The sequence below is a fragment of the Helianthus annuus genome, chromosome 6 (assembly GCF_002127325.2).
Source record: "Helianthus annuus cultivar XRQ/B chromosome 6, HanXRQr2.0-SUNRISE, whole genome shotgun sequence".
NCBI classification, from domain to species: domain Eukaryota; kingdom Viridiplantae; phylum Streptophyta; class Magnoliopsida; order Asterales; family Asteraceae; genus Helianthus; species Helianthus annuus.
This window is the reverse complement of record NC_035438.2, coordinates 64,230,849-64,253,989: the sequence shown is the minus strand read 5'-3', so window position 1 is coordinate 64,253,989 and position 23,141 is coordinate 64,230,849. Positions and strand designations below refer to the sequence as shown.

The window sequence follows — 23,141 nt, the reverse complement described above, 5'->3', positions numbered from 1 at the left end:
GCCATGGAGTTCGACATGCTAGTCAGCGTGATCTGGTTCACGTTTAGAGTGTATGTTCTTGATGGTAGTACCGAGTTCTTTAGGGTTGAAGAACTTGTGAATGGAGATAAAGGAGAGGTCGAATTTGATGTTATTGTTATGAGAGTCTAATCAAGTCGAGGGTCCCACTGGAAGCAACCTCTCTATCCTACGGGGTAGAGGTAAGGTTGTCTACATATTACCCTCCTCAGACCCTACCTTAGCTTTGCTATTGGTGGGATTTACTGAGTATGATGATAATGATGATGTTATGAGAGTCTAACCCTAAACCCCCTCTAGTAATCTCCTTATATACACCCAAAGGGAAAACTAATTAGTTAATAAGGGTAAATCGGTCGATCAACAATTATCAACTAATATATTATAAGGTTTTAATATATTTTGATTTATATTATATAAATGATAATGATGACTACTAGATTAAATACATATTTAATCTTAAATTCTCCCACTTAGCCAAATAATCATTTATCATGAGCATTAGATAATCCTGAATCCTGATCACGTGTTAACACTCATTTTAGCTTTAAACAAAGAACCGTAGCAGAGAAATACAACCGTTGAGTCATCATTCAACTCAGGACCCCCATTAGTTATACTACAACCTCAATTTAAAACCTAACAATTATGAACAAAATATTCTACTATGCCCTCTAAACGTTTGATTTGCATTTATATTTGTCTATATGTTAGTTATTATACTGGCAGAACATATGTTAGAGACATACAAAATCAAAATTGAGGAAATTTCATTAATTAAAACATAAATAAGTACAATATGCAATTAAATAAGGTCTTTAGTAAATCTCATATTCGAAACATGTTCTTCAAAAAACTTTAGGTAGGAAACCTTTAGCCATTGGATCCGGAAGCATATTTTAAAAAACAATTTATATGATTTTGAATACCCATTACGTGATTACTGATTTTGAAAACCCAGCATGACTACGTGATTTTAAACACTCATTACGTGATTACATGATTATGTGATTTCATTATAATACGTGATTTTAACAATAGTTGACTATGTATTATTACGTGACTACGTGATTTTGAATACCAAATATTTCATGTCTAATCACGTATTAATGATAAATTATATACAAAACGTTAGTCAAATCGACATATAATAACCACATAATGCCGAATATTAGAGATTTAATCACGTAATAAAGCATAAACAATCAAGTTCTTATTATTTGAATGTGTAATCACGTAAAGGACTTATATTGAATGTGTAATCACGTAATGGTTTATGTTGAATGTGTAATCACGTAATGAATATTCAAAATCACGTAGTCATGTGCTGAGTATTCAAAATCACGTAATCACGTAATGGATATTCAAAATCATGTAATGTTTTTAAGAAATTTATAGCAATAGATTGCTCGAATTAAAGAGATTAAAATGCTCGTTAATACAGTGTAATTTTTAAAAAAAAAAATATTAACGTATGAAAAAGTTGTAGATGTTTGAAAATCAAAGGGAGTTTAAATTAGAAATGACTAAATTACCCTTCAACCCAAGGACACTTGTCATCCTCTCCTAGTCACGTATACTTCGTACAAAATGGTCTCTTGTAAAGGAGCTAGTACAAGACAACAATTTTATACGAAGTGTACGTGAGGATTAGAGAAGGATAAGTGTCCTTGGCTTGTAGAGTAATTTAGTCTTTTCTCACTTAAACAACTTCCTCCCTTGATTTTCAAACGACTATAACTTTTTCGTACGTTTTTTTTTTAAATACATCGTATTAACGAGCATTTCATTATCTTTCATTCAAGCAACCTATTGCTATGGTTTACTTAAAAAACTTTACATGTTTTGAATACTGATTAGTTCATTACGTGATTACGTGATTTTGAATACTCAACACATGACTACGTGATTTTGAATACTCATTACGTGATTAAACATTCAACATAAACCATTACGTGATTACACATTCAATATAAATCCATTACGTGATTACAAATTCAGTATGATTTGTTATAACTAATGTTATTACGATTATAATTATAACGTAATCACCAGTGTGGTTTCACATGAAATATACTATAAATGAAATCTCGTAATCACGAAATAGGTATTCAAAATCACGTAGTCACGTAATAAATACATAGTCAACTTGTCACACCCTCAAAATACCACCTAGGGAGTGTCCCTGACAGGCGTGTGACGAACCAATAACGAGCCACCAATTACATTGAACCCATACAAGTTATAATTAAAATCCCCACTATTAATAAAAACATCTTCAATACGTTTAAACGAAAACCAATAAGTTCAGCGGAAGCAAATAGTAAACGAAGTTAAACTGTTTCAAATCAAAGTATAGTATCAAGAAATCAGTCACATAAATCCATCCTGTCGACCCATGACCACTCCCGCTATTCCAGACAGCAAGTTCCCAAATCCAAAATACCTAACGACCTGCGAGCATGCAACAAGTGTATCAGACAACGCTGGTGAGTTCATAGTTTTACGAAAACGTTGGTTACCAAGTATTTAGTTAATCCATTGAAGTTAAATCCGAAAGTAATGATGAAAACAATGTTGATAATACCCCGATACAAGACGGCTTCTGATTATTTTGCCCTTTCTCCAATGCTCCTATCAAAGCATTGGTCATGACTAGGTCATTAGTTCAACACCCGTCCTCCCAGGAACGGGGTAAGGTTGCCAAACCTAAGTAGCGCTACTAACTAATACCATGTTACCTTCCTGGTAACCAAACAACACGGAGGGACTTTAAAGGTGATAGGAAGAGTATATTATCCAACATTCCCGTTTTAACCCAAAAGACTTGTCCCTCCCAGGAATACCCACTGACTGTCCCAACCACCGGGACGCATGCTCAAGAAAGATGAACTCACCTTAGTTTTGCTCGGTATGGTTAATTACTTGTTCAAGTTGCACAAACCAATCCTACCATGGTTACCACTAAAAATCAGTTTCATACACGAGTAGTTCACACATTATCACACATACGCTAACAATTTTGTACACCGCAGTCATGCTTCATATTCTACAATCCACATACTGTTCACATATAACTCACATACATTAATAAATAATCAAGTCCTCAATATACCAACATGCAACAGTTCAATCAGTGTTCACTTAATTCATGATTCACATAGTGTCATTCACAGTGTATTCTAATATAACTATCCAATAACACACTTAACTGAGTTAACAAGGTTAACGGGATTGTCATATATAACAGAATTACATTTTTACAAAGTTACATGCATACTTAACAGAGTTAGCATGTTTGACAGAAATAGCATACTTAACAGTGTTGCAACTTTAATTAACAAAGTTAATTATATCCCCAAGAGACTAGCAGAGTTATCATATGTAACTTAATTAATAAAGTTAACAAAATAAACACTTGGGCCGAAAACCATTTTGGGCCGACAATTATAATCATCCAAAGGATCCCACTGGACCGATTTCTTCAATGGTTGACACCCATTGGGCCGCTAACTTGTATGTTGACTAATGATGCATGTGATACATTCTGGTAACCACAGTCGATGATCACAGCAACTATACATTCAAGATAATTATCAAGTTTTATTTATTCTTTTTCGATGCTCATATATAAGCAGCAAATATGATCATTAAGCTGTTACTATCCTTTATCTTAACACTATAAAATCATCCTATCAACATTACGAACGTGCATGACCAGGTTGTACCCTAGGCTTGCGCAGCTGTACACTCATGACAACCCAGATCTTACGATCACCATTATTTAAAGCCACTAACATACATCATCATCGTTATCCAAATAACTAACACATACAACCTTCATTCATATTTACGCAAGCACGGAACCGTTGCTCTAATCATCACATATGATCAGTATCATCAAACGTATTCACTAACACACCTCCCTAAATCATATTTAATCCGTCGCACCTTTATTACAATCAAGCATCAAGATTAAACGTATAAATTGTTGCACCCCTACTAATATTCGATCCCCCTATATCAACACAGCTCCTAACAAGACCAATTCCGACCTTTTACTTACACATACTCATGCAATCGAACATATAATCACATTCATAAAATCATCATAACGAGTTTTCTAACACAAGTATATTACTATCATACACGATTCGACCAGTACATCACACTAATCGGTTCCGAATTCCGCGATTATCATCATCGATAACGTCTCCTAAAACTCCTGACTATCAACAAAAATATATCGACACGCATGATAGTATACGAGTTCTTCTTTGGAACCGAGCTCGAAACGGAACTTGTTTATACACGTACACCATCACATATCACAGGTTACACAGATTCGGTCACGGGTTTTATGGCTTTAAACGGAGTCGAGTCGGAACTCTTATATACTCGGTCCTATGGCACGAACTTCACAATCACGGTCTAATATCTCTACTAATCTAATATGCAACATCATCTACATACATATGCACATAACGAAAAACAGGCATAAAACGATGCTGACATCGAACCGACACCGCGATAACGAAACCTTAATGTGAGACTACGAACACTTACCGGTGGTGATCTTGGGTGATAGCTCCGGTGCGTCGAAGAAGGAAAGAAGAAGAATCGGCAGTGAACGGTGCTTCTCCTAGGGTTTTCGATGTAAGGGACGATGGGTGGGGGGTTTCCTTCTGTTGTACGTAAAGTATATTAGGGGGCAGGGGTTTGTTTTGAGTTTAAGCTTAATCAGGAACATTAAATGCGTATTGTATTTGATAAAGGTTTGGGCTTGACAAGACCTGGGCCGAGAGTTCGATTAGGATATAAAATGTATGATAGTTTACGTATAATAATATTTGCATGATAGTTCAAGACCTGGTTCCTTCTTTGGCCGGCCATGCTGATGGGCTCAAGCCCATTCAGTTGGGCTGCCATAACTAATGGCAAAGCTGCCAATCTATGGGTCACGGGTGGCGGGTTTGGGCTTGAGTTATCTGACGGTGCATTATCATGAGAGGTCTTGGACCGAGCCCGAACATCCAAAAGGGCAGAAAGGTGTGCGATGGTAACGAAATGTGTGACTCGGAATGTTTGGCGATCCAAAAGCATAACGTATACTAATTTATATCGTTCACATAATAAACATTTAACTCACAACGATATCACATATTAAACAATTAAACTCACAACTTTATCACGTATTAGACAATTCATGGGCCAATGCATAGGGTGAAATTTCGAGTTGTCACATCATCCCCAACTTGAAAGAAATTTCGTCCCGAAATTTGACAAGTAAGAACTGAGGAGTGAAGTGAGGAAATTAGGATTATTGCGGATTTTGCTCGGGTGTCACATCCTCCCCATGTTACAGAAATTTCGTCCTCGAAATTTAGGCTATATTGTACTCTAGACTCCAACTATGAGTTTGTCGATAATTCACTAAACACGTAGTTAAATACGGTTTCACGAAAGTTCACTAAATAATATATAAGTCATATAGCATATAAAGTCAGATAACATATAAATTCACATAAGTTATATTTCTTTATTTGTTCAGGAATAGTGTTCTAATTGTTCATCAACGTTCGAGTACAACCCATGTGTAATTCCGTAATTCCCCGAATTACCGTTACGTGAGTGTTATGCATGAATGAGTGTTTGAGGTAACAGAGTTTGTGTTAATTGTGTTAAACTAAAAATGTCGTGTGTTACATCATCCCCTTGTTGAAAGAATTTTCGTCCCGAAAATTTGAATCATGATATTTTAAAATGATAGTTGCGAGTTCATTGCTAAAGAGAGCGTGAAGGCATATGACGGTAAAATGAAATGAGATAAGATCAAACTACATGATTGAAATAACAGCTGATGACAATGAGATTCAATTGTTCATTCGTACAATTTATAGGAGATTATATATATATAGGTATGGAGTAGCCAATTGTCGTAGCAACAAATCGATTTCAGCAAGAGTTGGTGCACATAAGTGTGACTATCAAAAGTTATTGGAAGTCGCTTGCAATGTAAGTATGCATGGAAGTAAGAAATGATGCAATTTCAAAATGAATTATGGTATTAAATTCTGGTGATTTAGTTTCCTTTCGCGAGTAAGATGCTGTTCATATTGTACCTAGTTTCCAGGTATAGTTGCCGTTACCGAAGTGATATTAATGTTAATGATTTAGTAGGTGAAGCTACTATGGCTTGGAGAGAATATGATTCATTGGAGTGAATTCGTATACTGGGGTTTTAATTAGAGATCGAGTTAGGCTAACAAAGGAAAAACACTAACACATGTCAATTTTGTGCTTACTCTTAAGTAGAAACACAAGTTGAGTTAATAGAAGCTTGATAATGAAGAATGTTGTGACAAGTTATGCTAAGCTCAAGAGATGCTCACAAAAGTTGAAATACGAGTGTGTCATACATCTGTATGGCATTGCCTGATGCATTTAACATGTGCGACCGGGGGGGGGGGGGTTGTTGTACTAAATATAACTTGGGTGAGCTATACGCCTTCGAATTTGGGGACTTGCAAAAAGGCAGTATTTAGTTATCATGGATATTGTATATTAAGTAGCCAACACTTCACGAAGCAAGTGTATCTAATGTATATCTAGAGCTTTACCAGAATTGAGACGAATGTCGTACATCATAAACGAAGGGTCAACGAAATAAACCGAACTGGAAATGTGTTAGGGTAGTTTGTTACAGGCTAAAATGCTCAACCCTAAAATCACGTGTGTTGGGTGCACCACCAAGATTTACTCGAAGCAAAGTATGTGAATGCGATAAAGTGAGTGTAAGAGATGTATGTTTATATATGGTATCGCTACCGGCGATCAGAACTGGTGCAGTCACCCCTATCGAAGATCAAAGGTGACGCCATCGTATGTAAGAATTCGAGAAAGAAAATATAATTTCTTGGAACAGGTGATTCAAGCAATTCAATCAATCGATTGGATGAAAACTCAAGTTAGGCATTAATCCCTATTTCAGACTGGTATCATCTTGACTCGTTCGTTCAGAGGAAAAAAAAGAGATTTTCAGTTGATATTGATCGTGATATTTTGGTCGCAGTTGGTTGTAGTAGATGACCAGCCTGGTAAGCCGCTAGGGCTTCAGCTACACGAGTGTTGATCAAGTCGGGTAATTCGGCCTGGGTCATAGCAATGTGACCACGTCCACCACCTCGGCCTCCTCCACGTCCACTCATGGTTCTAAATAAGAGAAGGGAACTATCTTAAGGGTCGAAATGAGGTAAAAGTCGAGTATCACATTGAAATCTACAAACTACCAAGTTTACACACAATAGGGCAGAACCCTTCCCACGCTCGTTAAGCCTCACTGGGACTTGCATGCACCTCGCGTTATGATTATGTGTGCACCCATAATAATAAGGCGATTTGCATGCTTATCTCAGTGCCTCTTAACTTGCGCTAAAAGGTTCCCCACATTCAAATAGCAGCAAAAAGGGTTCACAGGATCAAGAATCACAATAGTCAAAGGGTTGTGTCACACTAACAGTTCACATAATAGGGGTTGGTAATATAAGGGCTCATGCAGTTGTGCCAAGTGTGCATTCACGGGTAATGTTATACATAAGTGTACACTAGATATACTACGCAATAGTAAATGAGAACGAACCTTGCAGTCTGGAGCTGAGTGTCATGGTCGATTTCGGTACTGTTCGGTTATAGTCTGGTTTTATGAAAACGTTTTAAAACCAAGTTCACTATAACCAATGGCTCTGATACCAAACTGTCACACCCTCAAAATACCACCTAGGGAGTGTCCCTGACAGGCGTGTGACGAACCAATAACGAGCCACCAATTACATTGAACCCATACAAGTTATAATTAAAATCCCCACTATTAATAAAAACATCTTCAATACGTTTAAACGAAAACCAATAAGTTCAGCGGAAGCAAATAGTAAACGAAGTTAAACTGTTTCAAATCAAAGTATAGTATCAAGAAATCAGTCACATAAATCCATCCTGTCGACCCATGACCACTCCCGCTATTCCAGACAGCAAGTTCCCAAATCCAAAATACCTAACGACCTGCGAGCATGCAACAAGTGTATCAGACAACGCTGGTGAGTTCATAGTTTTACGAAAACGTTGGTTACCAAGTATTTAGTTAATCCATTGAAGTTAAATCCGAAAGTAATGATGAAAACAATGTTGATAATACCCCGATACAAGACGGCTTCTGATTATTTTGCCCTTTCTCCAATGCTCCTATCAAAGCATTGGTCATGACTAGGTCATTAGTTCAACACCCGTCCTCCCAGGAACGGGGTGAGGTTGCCAAACCTAAGTAGCGCTACTAACTAATACCATGTTACCTTCCTGGTAACCAAACAACACGGAGGGACTTTAAAGGTGATAGGAAGAGTATATTATCCAACATTCCCGTTTTAACCCAAAAGACTTGTCCCTCCCAGGAATACCCACTGACTGTCCCAACCACCGGGACGCATGCTCAAGAAAGATGAACTCACCTTAGTTTTGCTCGGTATGGTTAATTACTTGTTCAAGTTGCACAAACCAATCCTACCATGGTTACCACTAAAAATCAGTTTCATACACGAGTAGTTCACACATTATCACACATACGCTAACAATTTTGTACACCGCAGTCATGCTTCATATTCTACAATCCACATACTGTTCACATATAACTCACATACATTAATAAATAATCAAGTCCTCAATATACCAACATGCAACAGTTCAATCAGTGTTCACTTAATTCATGATTCACATAGTGTCATTCACAGTGTATTCTAATATAACTATCCAATAACACACTTAACTGAGTTAACAAGGTTAACGGGATTGTCATATATAACAGAATTACATTTTTACAAAGTTACATGCATACTTAACAGAGTTAGCATGTTTGACAGAAATAGCATACTTAACAGTGTTGCAACTTTAATTAACAAAGTTAATTATATCCCCAAGAGACTAGCAGAGTTATCATATGTAACTTAATTAATAAAGTTAACAAAATAAACACTTGGGCCGAAAACCATTTTGGGCCGACAATTATAATCATCCAAAGGATCCCACTGGACCGATTTCTTCAATGGTTGACACCCATTGGGCCGCTAACTTGTATGTTGACTAATGATGCATGTGATACATTCTGGTAACCACAGTCGATGATCACAGCAACTATACATTCAAGATAATTATCAAGTTTTATTTATTCTTTTTCGATGCTCATATATAAGCAGCAAATATGATCATTAAGCTGTTACTATCCTTTATCTTAACACTATAAAATCATCCTATCAACATTACGAACGTGCATGACCAGGTTGTACCCTAGGCTTGCGCAGCTGTACACTCATGACAACCCAGATCTTACGATCACCATTATTTAAAGCCACTAACATACATCATCATCGTTATCCAAATAACTAACACATACAACCTTCATTCATATTTACGCAAGCACGGAACCGTTGCTCTAATCATCACATATGATCAGTATCATCAAACGTATTCACTAACACACCTCCCTAAATCATATTTAATCCGTCGCACCTTTATTACAATCAAGCATCAAGATTAAACGTATAAATTGTTGCACCCCTACTAATATTCGATCCCCCTATATCAACACAGCTCCTAACAAGACCAATTCCGACCTTTTACTTACACATACTCATGCAATCGAACATATAATCACATTCATAAAATCATCATAACGAGTTTTCTAACACAAGTATATTACTATCATACACGATTCGACCAGTACATCACACTAATCGGTTCCGAATTCCGCGATTATCATCATCGATAACGTCTCCTAAAACTCCTGACTATCAACAAAAATATATCGACACGCATGATAGTATACGAGTTCTTCTTTGGAACCGAGCTCGAAACGGAACTTGTTTATACACGTACACCATCACATATCACAGGTTACACAGATTCGGTCACGGGTTTTATGGCTTTAAACGGAGTCGAGTCGGAACTCTTATATACTCGGTCCTATGGCACGAACTTCACAATCACGGTCTAATATCTCTACTAATCTAATATGCAACATCATCTACATACATATGCACATAACGAAAAACAGGCATAAAACGATGCTGACATCGAACCGACACCGCGATAACGAAACCTTAATGTGAGACTACGAACACTTACCGGTGGTGATCTTGGGTGATAGCTCCGGTGCGTCGAAGAAGGAAAGAAGAAGAATCGGCAGTGAACGGTGCTTCTCCTAGGGTTTTCGATGTAAGGGACGATGGGTGGGGGGTTTCCTTCTGTTGTACGTAAAGTATATTAGGGGGGCAGGGGTTTGTTTTGAGTTTAAGCTTAATCAGGAACATTAAATGCGTATTGTATTTGATAAAGGTTTGGGCTTGACAAGACCTGGGCCGAGAGTTCGATTAGGATATAAAATGTATGATAGTTTACGTATAATAATATTTGCATGATAGTTCAAGACCTGGTTCCTTCTTTGGCCGGCCATGCTGATGGGCTCAAGCCCATTCAGTTGGGCTGCCATAACTAATGGCAAAGCTGCCAATCTATGGGTCACGGGTGGCGGGTTTGGGCTTGAGTTATCTGACGGTGCATTATCATGAGAGGTCTTGGACCGAGCCCGAACATCCAAAAGGGCAGAAAGGTGTGCGATGGTAACGAAATGTGTGACTCGGAATGTTTGGCGATCCAAAAGCATAACGTATACTAATTTATATCGTTCACATAATAAACATTTAACTCACAACGATATCACATATTAAACAATTAAACTCACAACTTTATCACGTATTAGACAATTCATGGGCCAATGCATAGGGTGAAATTTCGAGTTGTCACACAACTATTATTACGTAATTACGTAATCACTTACTGTGGTTTCAAATACTAGAATGAAAACACGTAATGGATATTCGAAATCACGTAGTCATGTGTTGGGTATTCAAAATCACGTAATCATGTAATGGGTATTCAAAAATCACGTACTCATGTAATAAATGCATAGTCAAGTATTGTTACGTAATTACATAATCCTTTACAACGGTTTCACATACTATAATTGAATCATGTAATGGGTATTCGAAATCACGTAGTTATGTGTTGGGTATTCAAAATCATATAATTTTTTTTAAGAAAGCTATAACAATAGGCTGCTCGAATTAAAGAGAATTAAATGTTCGTTAATACGATGTAATTTTTTTTAAATGGTAACATCTTAAAAAATTTTAGCCGTTTGAAAATCAAGAAGGGAAGAGTTCAACTGCGAAAAGACCATAATACAACTTCTCTATTTATTTCTTTAAATGTTTGCACTTGACATTTAGACGGAAGGGTGTGGGGAACCCCCCCCCCCGGGTCATTGGGTCGTCGGCGTCGTCCCACACCGCCCCCCTTCGGATCGTCGTGGCGCAAGCGACACTCTTCGGACGTTGGGACGAGCTTGGTGATTGGCTGCTTATATTTTGGTGGGCCCCTCAAGTTTGCTCTCTCCCTCTCTCTCCTTGCAGGGTACAAATGAATAAGCACAAGGTACAACTCTTGGGTAGTCATTGCTTCCCCTCCACACCCTTGGATAGTCCCCAAGGGGATGGTCCTCCACCCTTGCTGAGGTGACGCCTACGTAACGGGTAGTCTCTTTGAGGACTAACCAAACCACACCCAATAGTTTTAAAAAAATGTCTCCTGCTAATTTTGTATCATTAATCTTGAAATAGACTAAACTTGTCTCCTATATTTCGTAGAATTAATCTCTCTTATTCTTTTATCGTAAATATAATCATTATTTTACAAACTATGATGTTGTGTATAGTGTTTGAACAGATCAAAGGCACACATTAGCAAAGAGCCAAAGAGAATAATATCTTATTCACCTTATCTGCTAAACATTTTTTAGTGATAACATTTTTTTCTAAAATTACCATACACTCTAAATGCATTGTAGAAGCATGTTTAGAGATTTATCAAATTAAATTAGTGTTAACATCTGTGAATTTTGCGATGTTGAGAAATATTATGTTTTTTATTGTTTGAAAAAACGAATTACGTTTATACTGATTATAAAGAAACTGTACGCATGGAATTATTATGGAAATCTGAAGTTCAAGATGAAAATACAACGAACCAACATACTATAGATCTAAAATTACCGAAAAGAAAAGTAAATGAAGGAAATATGTTTTTCTGGTTAGAAATATAAATTGAAAGCCTATTACTCTAATACTTCTGCTTGCTGGAGCTTCGTAAACAATAACCTCGAATTCATTTTTGACCAATTGAATAAACAATCATCACCTAATGAAATATGTTCGATTTGAATTATATCATATGATCCAACAACACTGTACCTATTGTAAACAAATTATATGCAAAGAATTATATTAGTAATATATTGACAAAGAACATTATATGTTTATGATGATCACAACGAATTTTTTCGAATTAAATCATTATGGAAGTCTCAAGAAATAAAATAACCAACGTACTATTGATATAAATAAAACGAAAAGATAAGTGAAAGATGAAATTACGTTTCTGTAGTTCGAAATTTCAATATCAAGTATAGGATTAGGATCAAATACAAAGGATCCTAATGGTAAGAAGTGTAAGAAGGATTTATATAGTGACAAGTGTCCAATAACCTAGAAAAACCCACTACACAAAAAACCCCACTACAAAAAAAAAAAAAAAAAAAAAAAAACCCTTAAACATCCACCACCACCAAAAACCTAAACCCCCCCCCCCCCCACATCACTTACCCAAAAAAAAAAAATTTTTTTTGCCGAGGGGTGGGGGTTTAGGTTTTTGGGTGGTGGTGGGGGTGGGTGTTTAGTTTTTTTTTAGGTTTTTTTTTTCTTTGGAGGGGGGGGGGGGGGGTTAGGCTTTTTTAGGTTTTTGGGGGGTGGGGGGTGGAGGGGGGTTAGGTTTTTTTTGGGTTTTTTTTGGTGAAGTATAGTTTTTTTTTTTTGCCGGGGGAGGGGGGGTTTAGGTTTTTGGGTGGGTGTTTAGGTTTTTGGTGGTGATGTAGTGGGTTTAGTTTTAGGTTATTGGATACTTGTCACTCTATAAATCTTTCTTACACTCTTTACAATTAGAATCCTTTGTAGAATAACTTGACCCATCAAGTATAATCTTGATGAAGTCTGACAATGACATCTTTTTCTTAATGAGTAAGTGTTAATTTGAAATACGAATGTTGTTAAGTAATACTAATACAACAATTGAATGTTGACGATTATCAAGTATAATCTTGATGAAGCTCTAATCATTACAATACAACAATTTTCATAAAGCATTAATAATTAATACCTCACTGCAACATGTAAATTGACGTCAACTCGTTATCATGTAATACCAAAAAAAAGGTTGTTTACATTTGCTGTCTTGGACATGATTATAATTTGTTGTCTTGAATTAAAAGTTCTCGGATCCAGGAAAGATATTCTATATCAGTTCTATCGGAGTTCATGAAGGTTGTTTAAATTTCTATCTTCTTAAACCACATACATATCACCACTTTTAACCTCCAAGGGGAGACCACGTTTTTCCGAGCATGAACTCATGGTCAAGAACGCCATACAGTTAGGTGTGATAACTAACTAACCTCATGTATTTTGCATCATAAATATATGAATTTTGATTAATTTTCTTTCATCTCTCAATGACATCTACCTTGCCCTGGAAAACACGAATATTACTCTGGGTAATTAACACCGGGTTACACCTAATTACCCGGAAAGACGGCACGGTGAACCGCTGTCTTATCAAACTCGTAGACTTCCGGACACCGCCGTCGTCCAAACCAATCAACGGTGTCAAGACATACGATGTCATGGTGGATCCAACTCGCAAGCTTTGGTTCCGCGTGTTTGTCCCCACACAGTACACGGTTGAAGATCTTCCAGTAATCGTGTTCTTTCACGGGGGTGGATATGTTGCTGTCTCCCCGGATGCCACGATCACCCACGATTTTTGCTGCAGGTTTGCGAGAGAATTGCATGTGATAGTTGTTTCTGTTGATTATCGTCTTGCACCGGAGCATAGACACCCTTCGCAACATGAAGATGGGTTTGATGTGCTGAAATTTCTTGACAATGAAGAAAACAGGTCGATATGGTTGCCGGAGAATGCGAATATTTCACGTTGCTTTATCGCGGGTGATAGCGCTGGCGGACACATAGCTCATCATGTTGTTCTAAGAGCTTCACAGTCTAACTTCCAACAACTCCTGGTACGGCTGGGAGCAAATAACCGAAATAACCAATTAATTGATTTAACCAAACCAAACAATTAAGTGTCATTTAAGCCTTAACCAATAAAATTATAGTTCCATACTTCCATTTCAATTTTGGTGTACCAAATTAAGTAAGTTGGGGCTGTTTGTTTATCTTTTAATGGGGCTTTTAATGGTTCAGACATTTGGTTCAGCATTTAATGGTTCAGACTATTTGTTTCGTGAGCAGATGTCTGAATGATTCAGACATTTGCCTCTGAATGGTTAAGCATTATACTGAATCTGAATGGTTAAGTCCTATAATCTGAATTGGTTAGACATTTGCATCTGAACGGTTAAAGATTATACTGACTCCTAATGGTTCAGACCTGACCTCTTACTGATTCAGCACTTAACCATTCAGAAGTTGTCAAACAGCCCCTTAACCGAACCAAACAATTAACTGATGGTTCGGTTAAGTCATAACCAATTAACCAAAAAATGTGGTTCCATTTCAGTTTTGGTGTGTGACATAACCGAACTGACTGAACCAAACCTATTATACATATTTTTTGTGAGATTAACATAATGCAATTCGTTCAAAAAAACATAATGCAATAGTTGTTTAGCATGTCATACACCACATGAAATATAAAAAGTAACTAGATAACTAAACAGATTCTAAGGTAATTACTCTTAGATTAACCATACCTGCTGATGAAAGCCTACTATTTTGCAGGTAATCGGGCTAGTGGCAATCCATCCATTCTTTGGCGGGGAGGAGCGAACAGATTCTGAGATACGGCTGGCTGGATCAGCGCCTATCCTGTCAACGAAACTTACAGATTGGTTATGGAACGCATTCATGCCGCTAGGTGAACCCTACAACCGAGACCATCCAATCATCAATGTTAGCGGGCCCAATAGCGTGGACATATCAAAAACGGATTTTCCAGCAACCATGGTGGTTGTGGCTGGGTTTGATATTCTACGAGATTGGCAAATAAGGTACTACGAGTGGCTCAAGAAATCCGGGAAAGAAGCATACTTGGTGGACTACCCAAACATGTTTCACGATTTCTGCTTCTTCCCTGAGTTGCCGGAATCGGACCAACTTATTTTGGAAGTGAAGGACTTTCTTCACAAGGTGTTGTTAAAGGCATGCTCAGCTCCAATGTAAATACCTATAAAACACGTACAAGACATAGAAGAAAGGTCTACTTGGAACAAAAAAAATAACTGATTTATTGAATGCTATTATGAAATTGTATTACTCTAAGCTTTTCCTTATATATACTTACAATAAGAAAATGATTTTTCGTGCAAAACCTACGAAATGGAAGAATAATTATGCGGGCCCAAGTGTGGAGGAGCGGGCTATTTTGTATTTGGAGGCCCAAGATCGTGTAACAAAAGGGGTTTCACTAAAATGGCTCTAACTTGGGCTACGAGGGTCCGTTTTGGGCGTGCGACCAGGCGAAACGAACGTGAGAACGAGCTCCATCTTGCTGCAAACAGCCTACGGCGGTTTGGGTCATCGTCTGGGCCAAAAAACGCTTATTTTCATGAGTTATTTTATGTTTTGTGTTTTTTAGTGGGTTTTTTGGACTTTTATTTTTTCTAGTTTTTGGCCCAAGTGTGTTCTAGGCCCATTTTCGAATTTCGGTCTCTATTTATATGTTGCTAAAGCTAATGAAAAGTTTAGACTTGAATTTGAGACAATCAATTTTTCACTTCAAATTCCGTGCCTTTTGAGTGGAATCTTAAGGGTTGGGGAAGAACACACGGTTATTCTTTGAATCAACGTGTTTGATCTTCGTTTCCGTATCACACGCTACATCAAATAATAACACAAAAATGTAACCATAAACATAATCATGCAATCATTACGTATATCAAAACAAACTTAAAAAAGGTCGTTTTATTTTTTATAGGATAAAATGATTCATTTTATGATATATTTTTTTTATAAAAGTTAATGAATTTATTTAAAGAGTAAACTACAATATTACACCCTGTGGTTTAGGGCGGTTCGCAACTTTACACCCTATTTCAAAAGATTTGCTATTTTACATCCGCGTATGTTAATTTGCCTCAATGTTGGACCATGGGTCCCAACGCCGTTAGAGTCAACGACTTTAAAATAACGGTCAATAACTTAGCAAGGTTAGTAAATAGCGCCCGATTCATTCTTACACCCCGTTGTCCGCACCTCCTCAAGCTTTCATCTTGGCTGAAAGCCACTGCCGCCGGCGAGACCTGCAAGCCCATCCCCGAACCGCAATCAAGAACCGATGTCGATCCCAACAATGCTTCATATACTTTTACGATCTATTAGCGGTAATCACTTATGGGTCATTGCTACCTACCCAAAGATGGTCATTCACTTGCATATCATTGTGTTTGATAACTCAATCCTTGACGTGCCATTGCTAGACGTTCAACCTGGACCAAGATGGCTTTTGCATCAACACTAGCATAATTATTATCTAATTATATAATTAATTTGTATCAACACTAGCATGATTTATTATATGTAATAAGGATGGGGTTCAGCTACAAAGTCCATTTTTCCTACAAAGTGTACAAAGTCATAAAATACCACAATTTCAGCCATAAAAAACACTCAGAACCCACAAATAACATAGTGAAGTTCACTAAAACACAATATCCAAACTCTAACAGTCCTTAAAAACTTCAAACACAATATCGTACAACTATGAATATAAAACACAAAATGATAATCAACATAAAACACGCTAATGTTAGTCATTCGATAATCAAAGCCTTATCATCCAAAACGAACACAAAACCAACAAATATGATGTTTTGGTAATCTTCATTATATTATTTGTGGGTTTTGAGTGTGTTTTATGGTTGACATTATGGTGTTTTATGACTTTTTACATTTTGTAGGAAAATAGACTTTGTAGCCAACTCCCACCCTATGTAATAAATCATTTTTAGTTATCGAACTTATTTTTATAACTTATGTTTTGTTAATTTCAATGATTCATTTATGAAATCCTACCTTCGAATTGGTAAATGTGCATGAATTACTAGTTTTGACTTTGCCAAGTCAATGTATTAGGGTTGTTTGACTTTCAGGGTCAAACATTTAAGGCGAGAATATTGGACAGATTCATAGGGTATAAACGTACGGGTGTTAGAAAGAAAAATGTTGTTGAAAAGCTACCACCAAGCTGGGTTGATTTCAAGAACTATCTCAAGCATAAGCGAAAGGAAATGACCATTGAAGATCTTGTTATTCGCCTTCGCATTGAAGAAGATAACAAAGTTGCTTTGAAAAGGATTGATAGTCCTGAAACAGCAAAGGCCAATGTTGTTGAACATGGCCAATCTTCGAAGGGAAACAAGAACGGTGGGAAGGGTGGGAAAAAGTTCATGGGAAACGCTCCAACCTTGGTCCTAAAGGGGGGGTTGGGAAAAAGAAGTTCCAAGGAACTTGCTACAATTGTCAAAAGCAAGGCCATAAGGCCAACGAATGCAAGCTTCCAAAGAAGGAAAATGCTTGACAAGTGAACATGGTTCATGAGGTTGATAACCTCATTTCTATGATCACGAACCTCTCGATTTTGGTCACGGAAGTTAACTTGGTTAGGCAAAACCACAAGGATTGGTGGGTTGATACGGGGGCTACCCGTCATATGCTTTGACAAGAATCTGTTTAGCACCTTCAAGGAGGTGACTAATGGAGAAAAGGTTTTTATGGGAAATTCCGCCACGGCTGAAATCAAAGGCGAGGGGAATGTGATTTTGAAAATGACTTCTGGAAAGGAACTCACCTTGTCCAACGTGTTGTATGTTCCAGAAATTCGTAAGAACCTTGTGTCGGGGAGGCAATTGAACAAGTTTGGTTTCAAAATGGTGATTGATTCGGACAATGTCGTGTTGACCAAAAATGGTGTATATGTTGGTAAGGGCTATGCCCTCAACGGTATGTTTAAACTAAATGTAATCGTTGTGAATGGAATGAAAGAATCTACTAGTTCTGCTTACTTGCTTGAGTCTTCTAATTTTTGGCATGGTAGACTAGGTCATGTTAATTTTAATTACATACGTCATTTGACTAAACTTAATTGCATACCAACATTCGACATCGACTCAAATAATAAATGTGAGACTTGCGTTGAAGCAAAACAAACGAGATCGTCATTCAAAAAGGTTAAACGAATCACCGAACCCCTCGAGATGATCTACACGGATGTGTGTGATCTAAAAGCAATTCCTACTCCTGGTGAGAACAAGTACTTCATCACGTTCATTGATGATAGTACAATGTATTGCTTTGTGTACTTACTTATGAGTAAGGAGCGACCGACGAGGCTATAGATAAGTTTATCTTGTTTAAAGCCGAAGTTGACAATCAACTAAATCGGAAAATCAAAATCGTAAGGAGCGACCAAGGAGGTCAATATGTTTCACCTTTCATTGATGTGTGTGCAAAAAATGGAATCATACATGAACTCACGGCTCCTTACTCCCCCCTCCCCACCAATCAAATGGCATCGCGGAACGCAAAAATCGCACTTTGAAAGAAATGATGAATGCCATGATGATAAGTTCTTGGATAGGCTAAAACATGTGGGGGGGGAAGCAATCTGATGCGTGGTCGAATACCGGTGTTCTAATATGTTTAAGTTTATGTTTTTACATAGCTTTTAGTTTCGAATAGCCTACTTTTGATTAGAATTGTGTTTTGCAGGTCTAACAGAATTTAAGGAGCTATTTGGAAGCTATTCGGAGCACCGAGAGCGAAGGGATCATCTGGAAACGCGAGAAATGAGAAAATAGAAAAATATACCCTACAGGGGGCGTCGTCAAGAAATGGCGTAGACAGCGAATTAGGGCGTCAGCAGAAAAATGCAATTTATGGGGGCATCGGCGACGCCAGGGGGCGTAGGCTAGTGTCCCCAGAAAGTGCATTTTTCTGAATTTCCTTTGTTTTGCGTTTTTGGAAGAATTAAAACCCAATTTTTTGGTCTTTTAATGGAAGTTACGTATTTTTGAAGCTTAGAACACTACTTTAGAGCCAAGAACTCAAACCCTTTCATCCCCAATCATTCCAATTGACCCCGAATCATCCGAATCATCTAACCAATCATCATTATTCACCCACATTCATCCGAATTCATCATCGATTTTCATTCCATAACCCTAATCATCCTCCAATCTTCCATCCGTTCATCACCATCATCCATCCCAAACCCTAGCCACCATCTTCATCACTTTCAAGGCTTCAAGATGTTCAAGTTCAAGTCTTAATCCATCATTGATCAAGTTCCGTTCACCATGAGCGGCTAACTCTTGCGGGTTTCACACCGGTGTAAACTTTTTAAGGTTTAGGGTTTGCTAATTGTTCTTTAGTTGATTTGTGATAAGTTGAATTGTATTTTGAATTGATTGATAATTGTCTTACATTGGAACTAAATTTGTGAATTGTCGAATGATGATAAATTTGACTTTGCGAAATAAGTTTGTGTATTTGTACCTTATCTTTCAAGAGGTTTTACTTGTCTGAGGTAACGAAGTGCATTGCGGTCCGTTATACGCGTTGATAGCAATTGGCACCTAAGCTTCGTGATAGAAATCCATTAATGACATGTTCAATTGAATCAATTTAAAAATGGTTAGCGACCCTAGGCTTTGCAATTGTTGAACCAGGTGGGAACCTTGTTTCTCAATCATTGTTTTAAGTTATCAAACCAAGTCTCTTGCAATCGATCTAGTTTTTAGTAGTCAATTAGTTTAAACAAATTGTCGATGCAATCCAACACCTTTCAACCAAACAAGTAATCAAAGTAAAATCGTTAGCAAGCTTCATAAATTGTGACAACACCTAAAATCAATCAAGACCACACACAAACCATAAACTCTTCGTGGTTCGACCCCTTACTACCACTAACACATTGTTAAGGGTAATTTGGGATTATAAATATTATCTTTGACCGGGGCGCGACACTCCGATCACAATCTTATCGGCAAATTATGTATTGAACATGATACCCAATAAGAAGAAAAATGTAACGCCATATGAATTATGGACGGGAAAGACACCACCATATAAATACTTGAGAGTGTGGAGGTGTCTAAACAAGGTGGTGGCACACCACCAAAGCGCCTACTTATTGGACCCAAAACAGTGGATTGTGTATTTTTATGATACACCCGTCCTTATGGTCCATATCGTTTTCTTGTGCATGATTCTAAGAACCCTGGAATATGAAACAACACCATAATAGAATCTAAGGATGCATCATGGTTTGAACATGTGTTCCCATGCTTAGGTAAAAGTGAACCGAGTTTCACTAGACCGGTAGAGGAACTTGTTCCAGAGAATGAGGTTGCAAATAATGAACCTCGAGAACAATCTAAGACTGAGGAAGTTGAAATCAGAAAAAGTAAACGACAAAGGACTGAAAAAACCTTTGGCCCTGACTTTCTAACCTATATGGTAGAAGAGGAACCTTAAACGTACCAACAAGCAGTGAATTCCTCAGAAGGACCTTAGTGGAGGGAGGCCATCAAAAGTGAGATAGACTCTATCTTACAAAATCATACCTGGAAACTAGTGGATCTTCCTCAAGGATGTAAACCACTAGGATATCGATGGATCTTCAAGAAGAAGATGAAACCAGATGGAACCATCAATAAGTACAAGGCAAGGTTGGTGATCAAAGGATATAAACAACAAGAATGTTTAGATTATTTGATACATATTCGCCAGTTACGCGAATAACACGTCACACCCCAACCGATGGCGGAAACATCGGGGCGCGGCACTGAGCGAAACAGATTATCCAAGAGAAATTCCATAACAACTACTTTACCGAATAGTTAACATTATGTCCCATACCATAACCTATTAAGCAAGTAAGTTATTACAGATAGCGGTATCTCAAAGACGAATAACATGTTCCGACAACTCAGATTTAAATAAAATAAATTGTCTTTGTTTCTAGACTCTCAATACTACTTGATTCCATGAAAAGCAAGCAAGCACAGCATTCTAAGCATTCAAACACCTGCCACATACGTTAAAATAAGGTCAATATACATAGTGTAAAAGTGAGCATACAAGTTTCATAGTATAATAGAGTTCGAAATCGTTTACGCATAACCAACATGTAACATGTAGTAAAGTGAAAGCTAGTAGGTTATCGACAGAGAAATATGCACAGACGTGACATCGAGTTGTAGAATGCGCAACACATATCCCCACTGGGACACGTGAAGTAAAGCCCTTAACAACCCCTGTCCACGACAGGTGCTGAGTCCAAACTATAGTACTATCGTTGATAAGGTGTCAGGCAACAATCACTATGTTAACATAACATACAAGCATTCATCGAATAACACGTAACTTGCGATAATGGTCAGCATATAAATAGTGTTTGGGTTGTGTGATTGATGTGATTGAATATTGATAACGTATGTAACACCCAAAAGTGCGTAAAACAAAAAGGGATCGAGTATACTCACAGATATCTTTTAACAAGTAAACACTATCTTTTAACAGGTCGTTCGATTGAACGGCGGTTCGATCGGATGGCGATCCGTCCGGCGAGGTATTTCTCATAGAACAAGTTCACAGCAGGGTTATCATCTAATCGGATGGTCTACCGATCGGGTGGCAATCCGTTAGAACTGATTATGCCTTGAACATGTTTGAAAATTGTTTAAGTGTTGAAATACTCAAGTGCAATCTGATCGGATTGTTGTTCGATCAGATGGAAATCCGATCGGATGGCAATCCGATCGGACGGCGATCCGTCCCGCGATCTGATCTTTTTACAACCTGAAGATTTGTTAAGTTTTGGAAGTTTGCGATTTGCTCGAGACGATATGATAACGCATTAAACAACAGAACCTCGTCAACTCCTAAGTCTTCCGATCGAACAGGAATCACCCAAGTCCGATTAGTTTACTGGTTCATGATGGTTGTTCACGTTTAGCTCGGAATCAGTTGCCTCTTAGATAAAAATCAGATCTTGAACCAACACTTCACTAAGAATGAGTAGAAGATCAGGACAAGCTCCAATTCTATCGGTTTTAAGTGCATGGAGTGTAAAAGAGTTGAAAGAAAGCTGGAAAACCATCTTTCAATCCTTTTAACCTTGAAAATGTTCAGATCTATGCAAGATCATTGTTTATTTATGTGGAAATCGTTCAGATCTAAGTTGTTCTTGGTGGAATGAAGCCAAATCTTGAAGTTTATAAGAACTCCATGATGACATCATCCTAGAACACCTCAAATCCGCTGATTTCACGGTTAAAAGTTAAGATTCAAAGGTGAAAAAGATGGTGGGGTGTGTGTAGATCATAGAAGTACAAGATTTAGGTTGGAAACTTATAAGAATCACGAGAAATCGAGAGAAAGGAGGCTGGAGTGCGGCTGGTCGAGTAGAGAAGCTGTCTCATCACAAATGATGTAACAGGAGGGTATTTATAGGGTTTCCAAAAGAGGAAAGTGCACAAGGGTCGGATTGGTCACCGATCGGATGGCGCCTCGATCGGATGGCCACTCGATTGGTTGGCCATTCGATCCGGGTGTCCGGCGTGTTGAGTTTTGTCGTTTTGATTCGCGTGTTGAGCGTTGCGATGCATTTCGAGTGAACGATGTGATAGATTTATAATATCCATACAAATACTATATCTAACATACAATCATTATAAATAACTGGCGTTTAGCGTTTGCGATTTAGATTGCGTTGCGATAGAGTTGCGATTGTGTTTCGATTAATCACCACAACATACACATAAATAAACATGGACAAGTAACACATAAGTAACACACACACGTAAAACAATATCCAGAACGCATAATTCGAGTTGTGAATGCGATTGCGATGTGATAAGCAATAAAACATGTGATAAACATCGA

At 37.7% G+C, this 23,141-nt stretch overlaps 1 protein-coding gene across 1 annotated transcript; it reads left to right on the top strand.

Annotated features, from left to right (window-relative positions):
* The first annotated feature begins 13,396 nt into the window (after positions 1 to 13,396).
* LOC110938473 (probable carboxylesterase 18) lies at positions 13,397 to 15,482 on the top strand. The gene is made up of 2 exons (XM_022180787.2): positions 13,397 to 14,254; positions 14,976 to 15,482. Exons 1-2 carry the CDS (start codon positions 13,685 to 13,687, stop codon positions 15,414 to 15,416), a joined length of 1,011 nt encoding a protein of 336 aa, XP_022036479.1. The 5' UTR covers positions 13,397 to 13,684; the 3' UTR covers positions 15,417 to 15,482.
* The last annotated feature ends 7,659 nt before the right edge of the window (positions 15,483 to 23,141 follow it).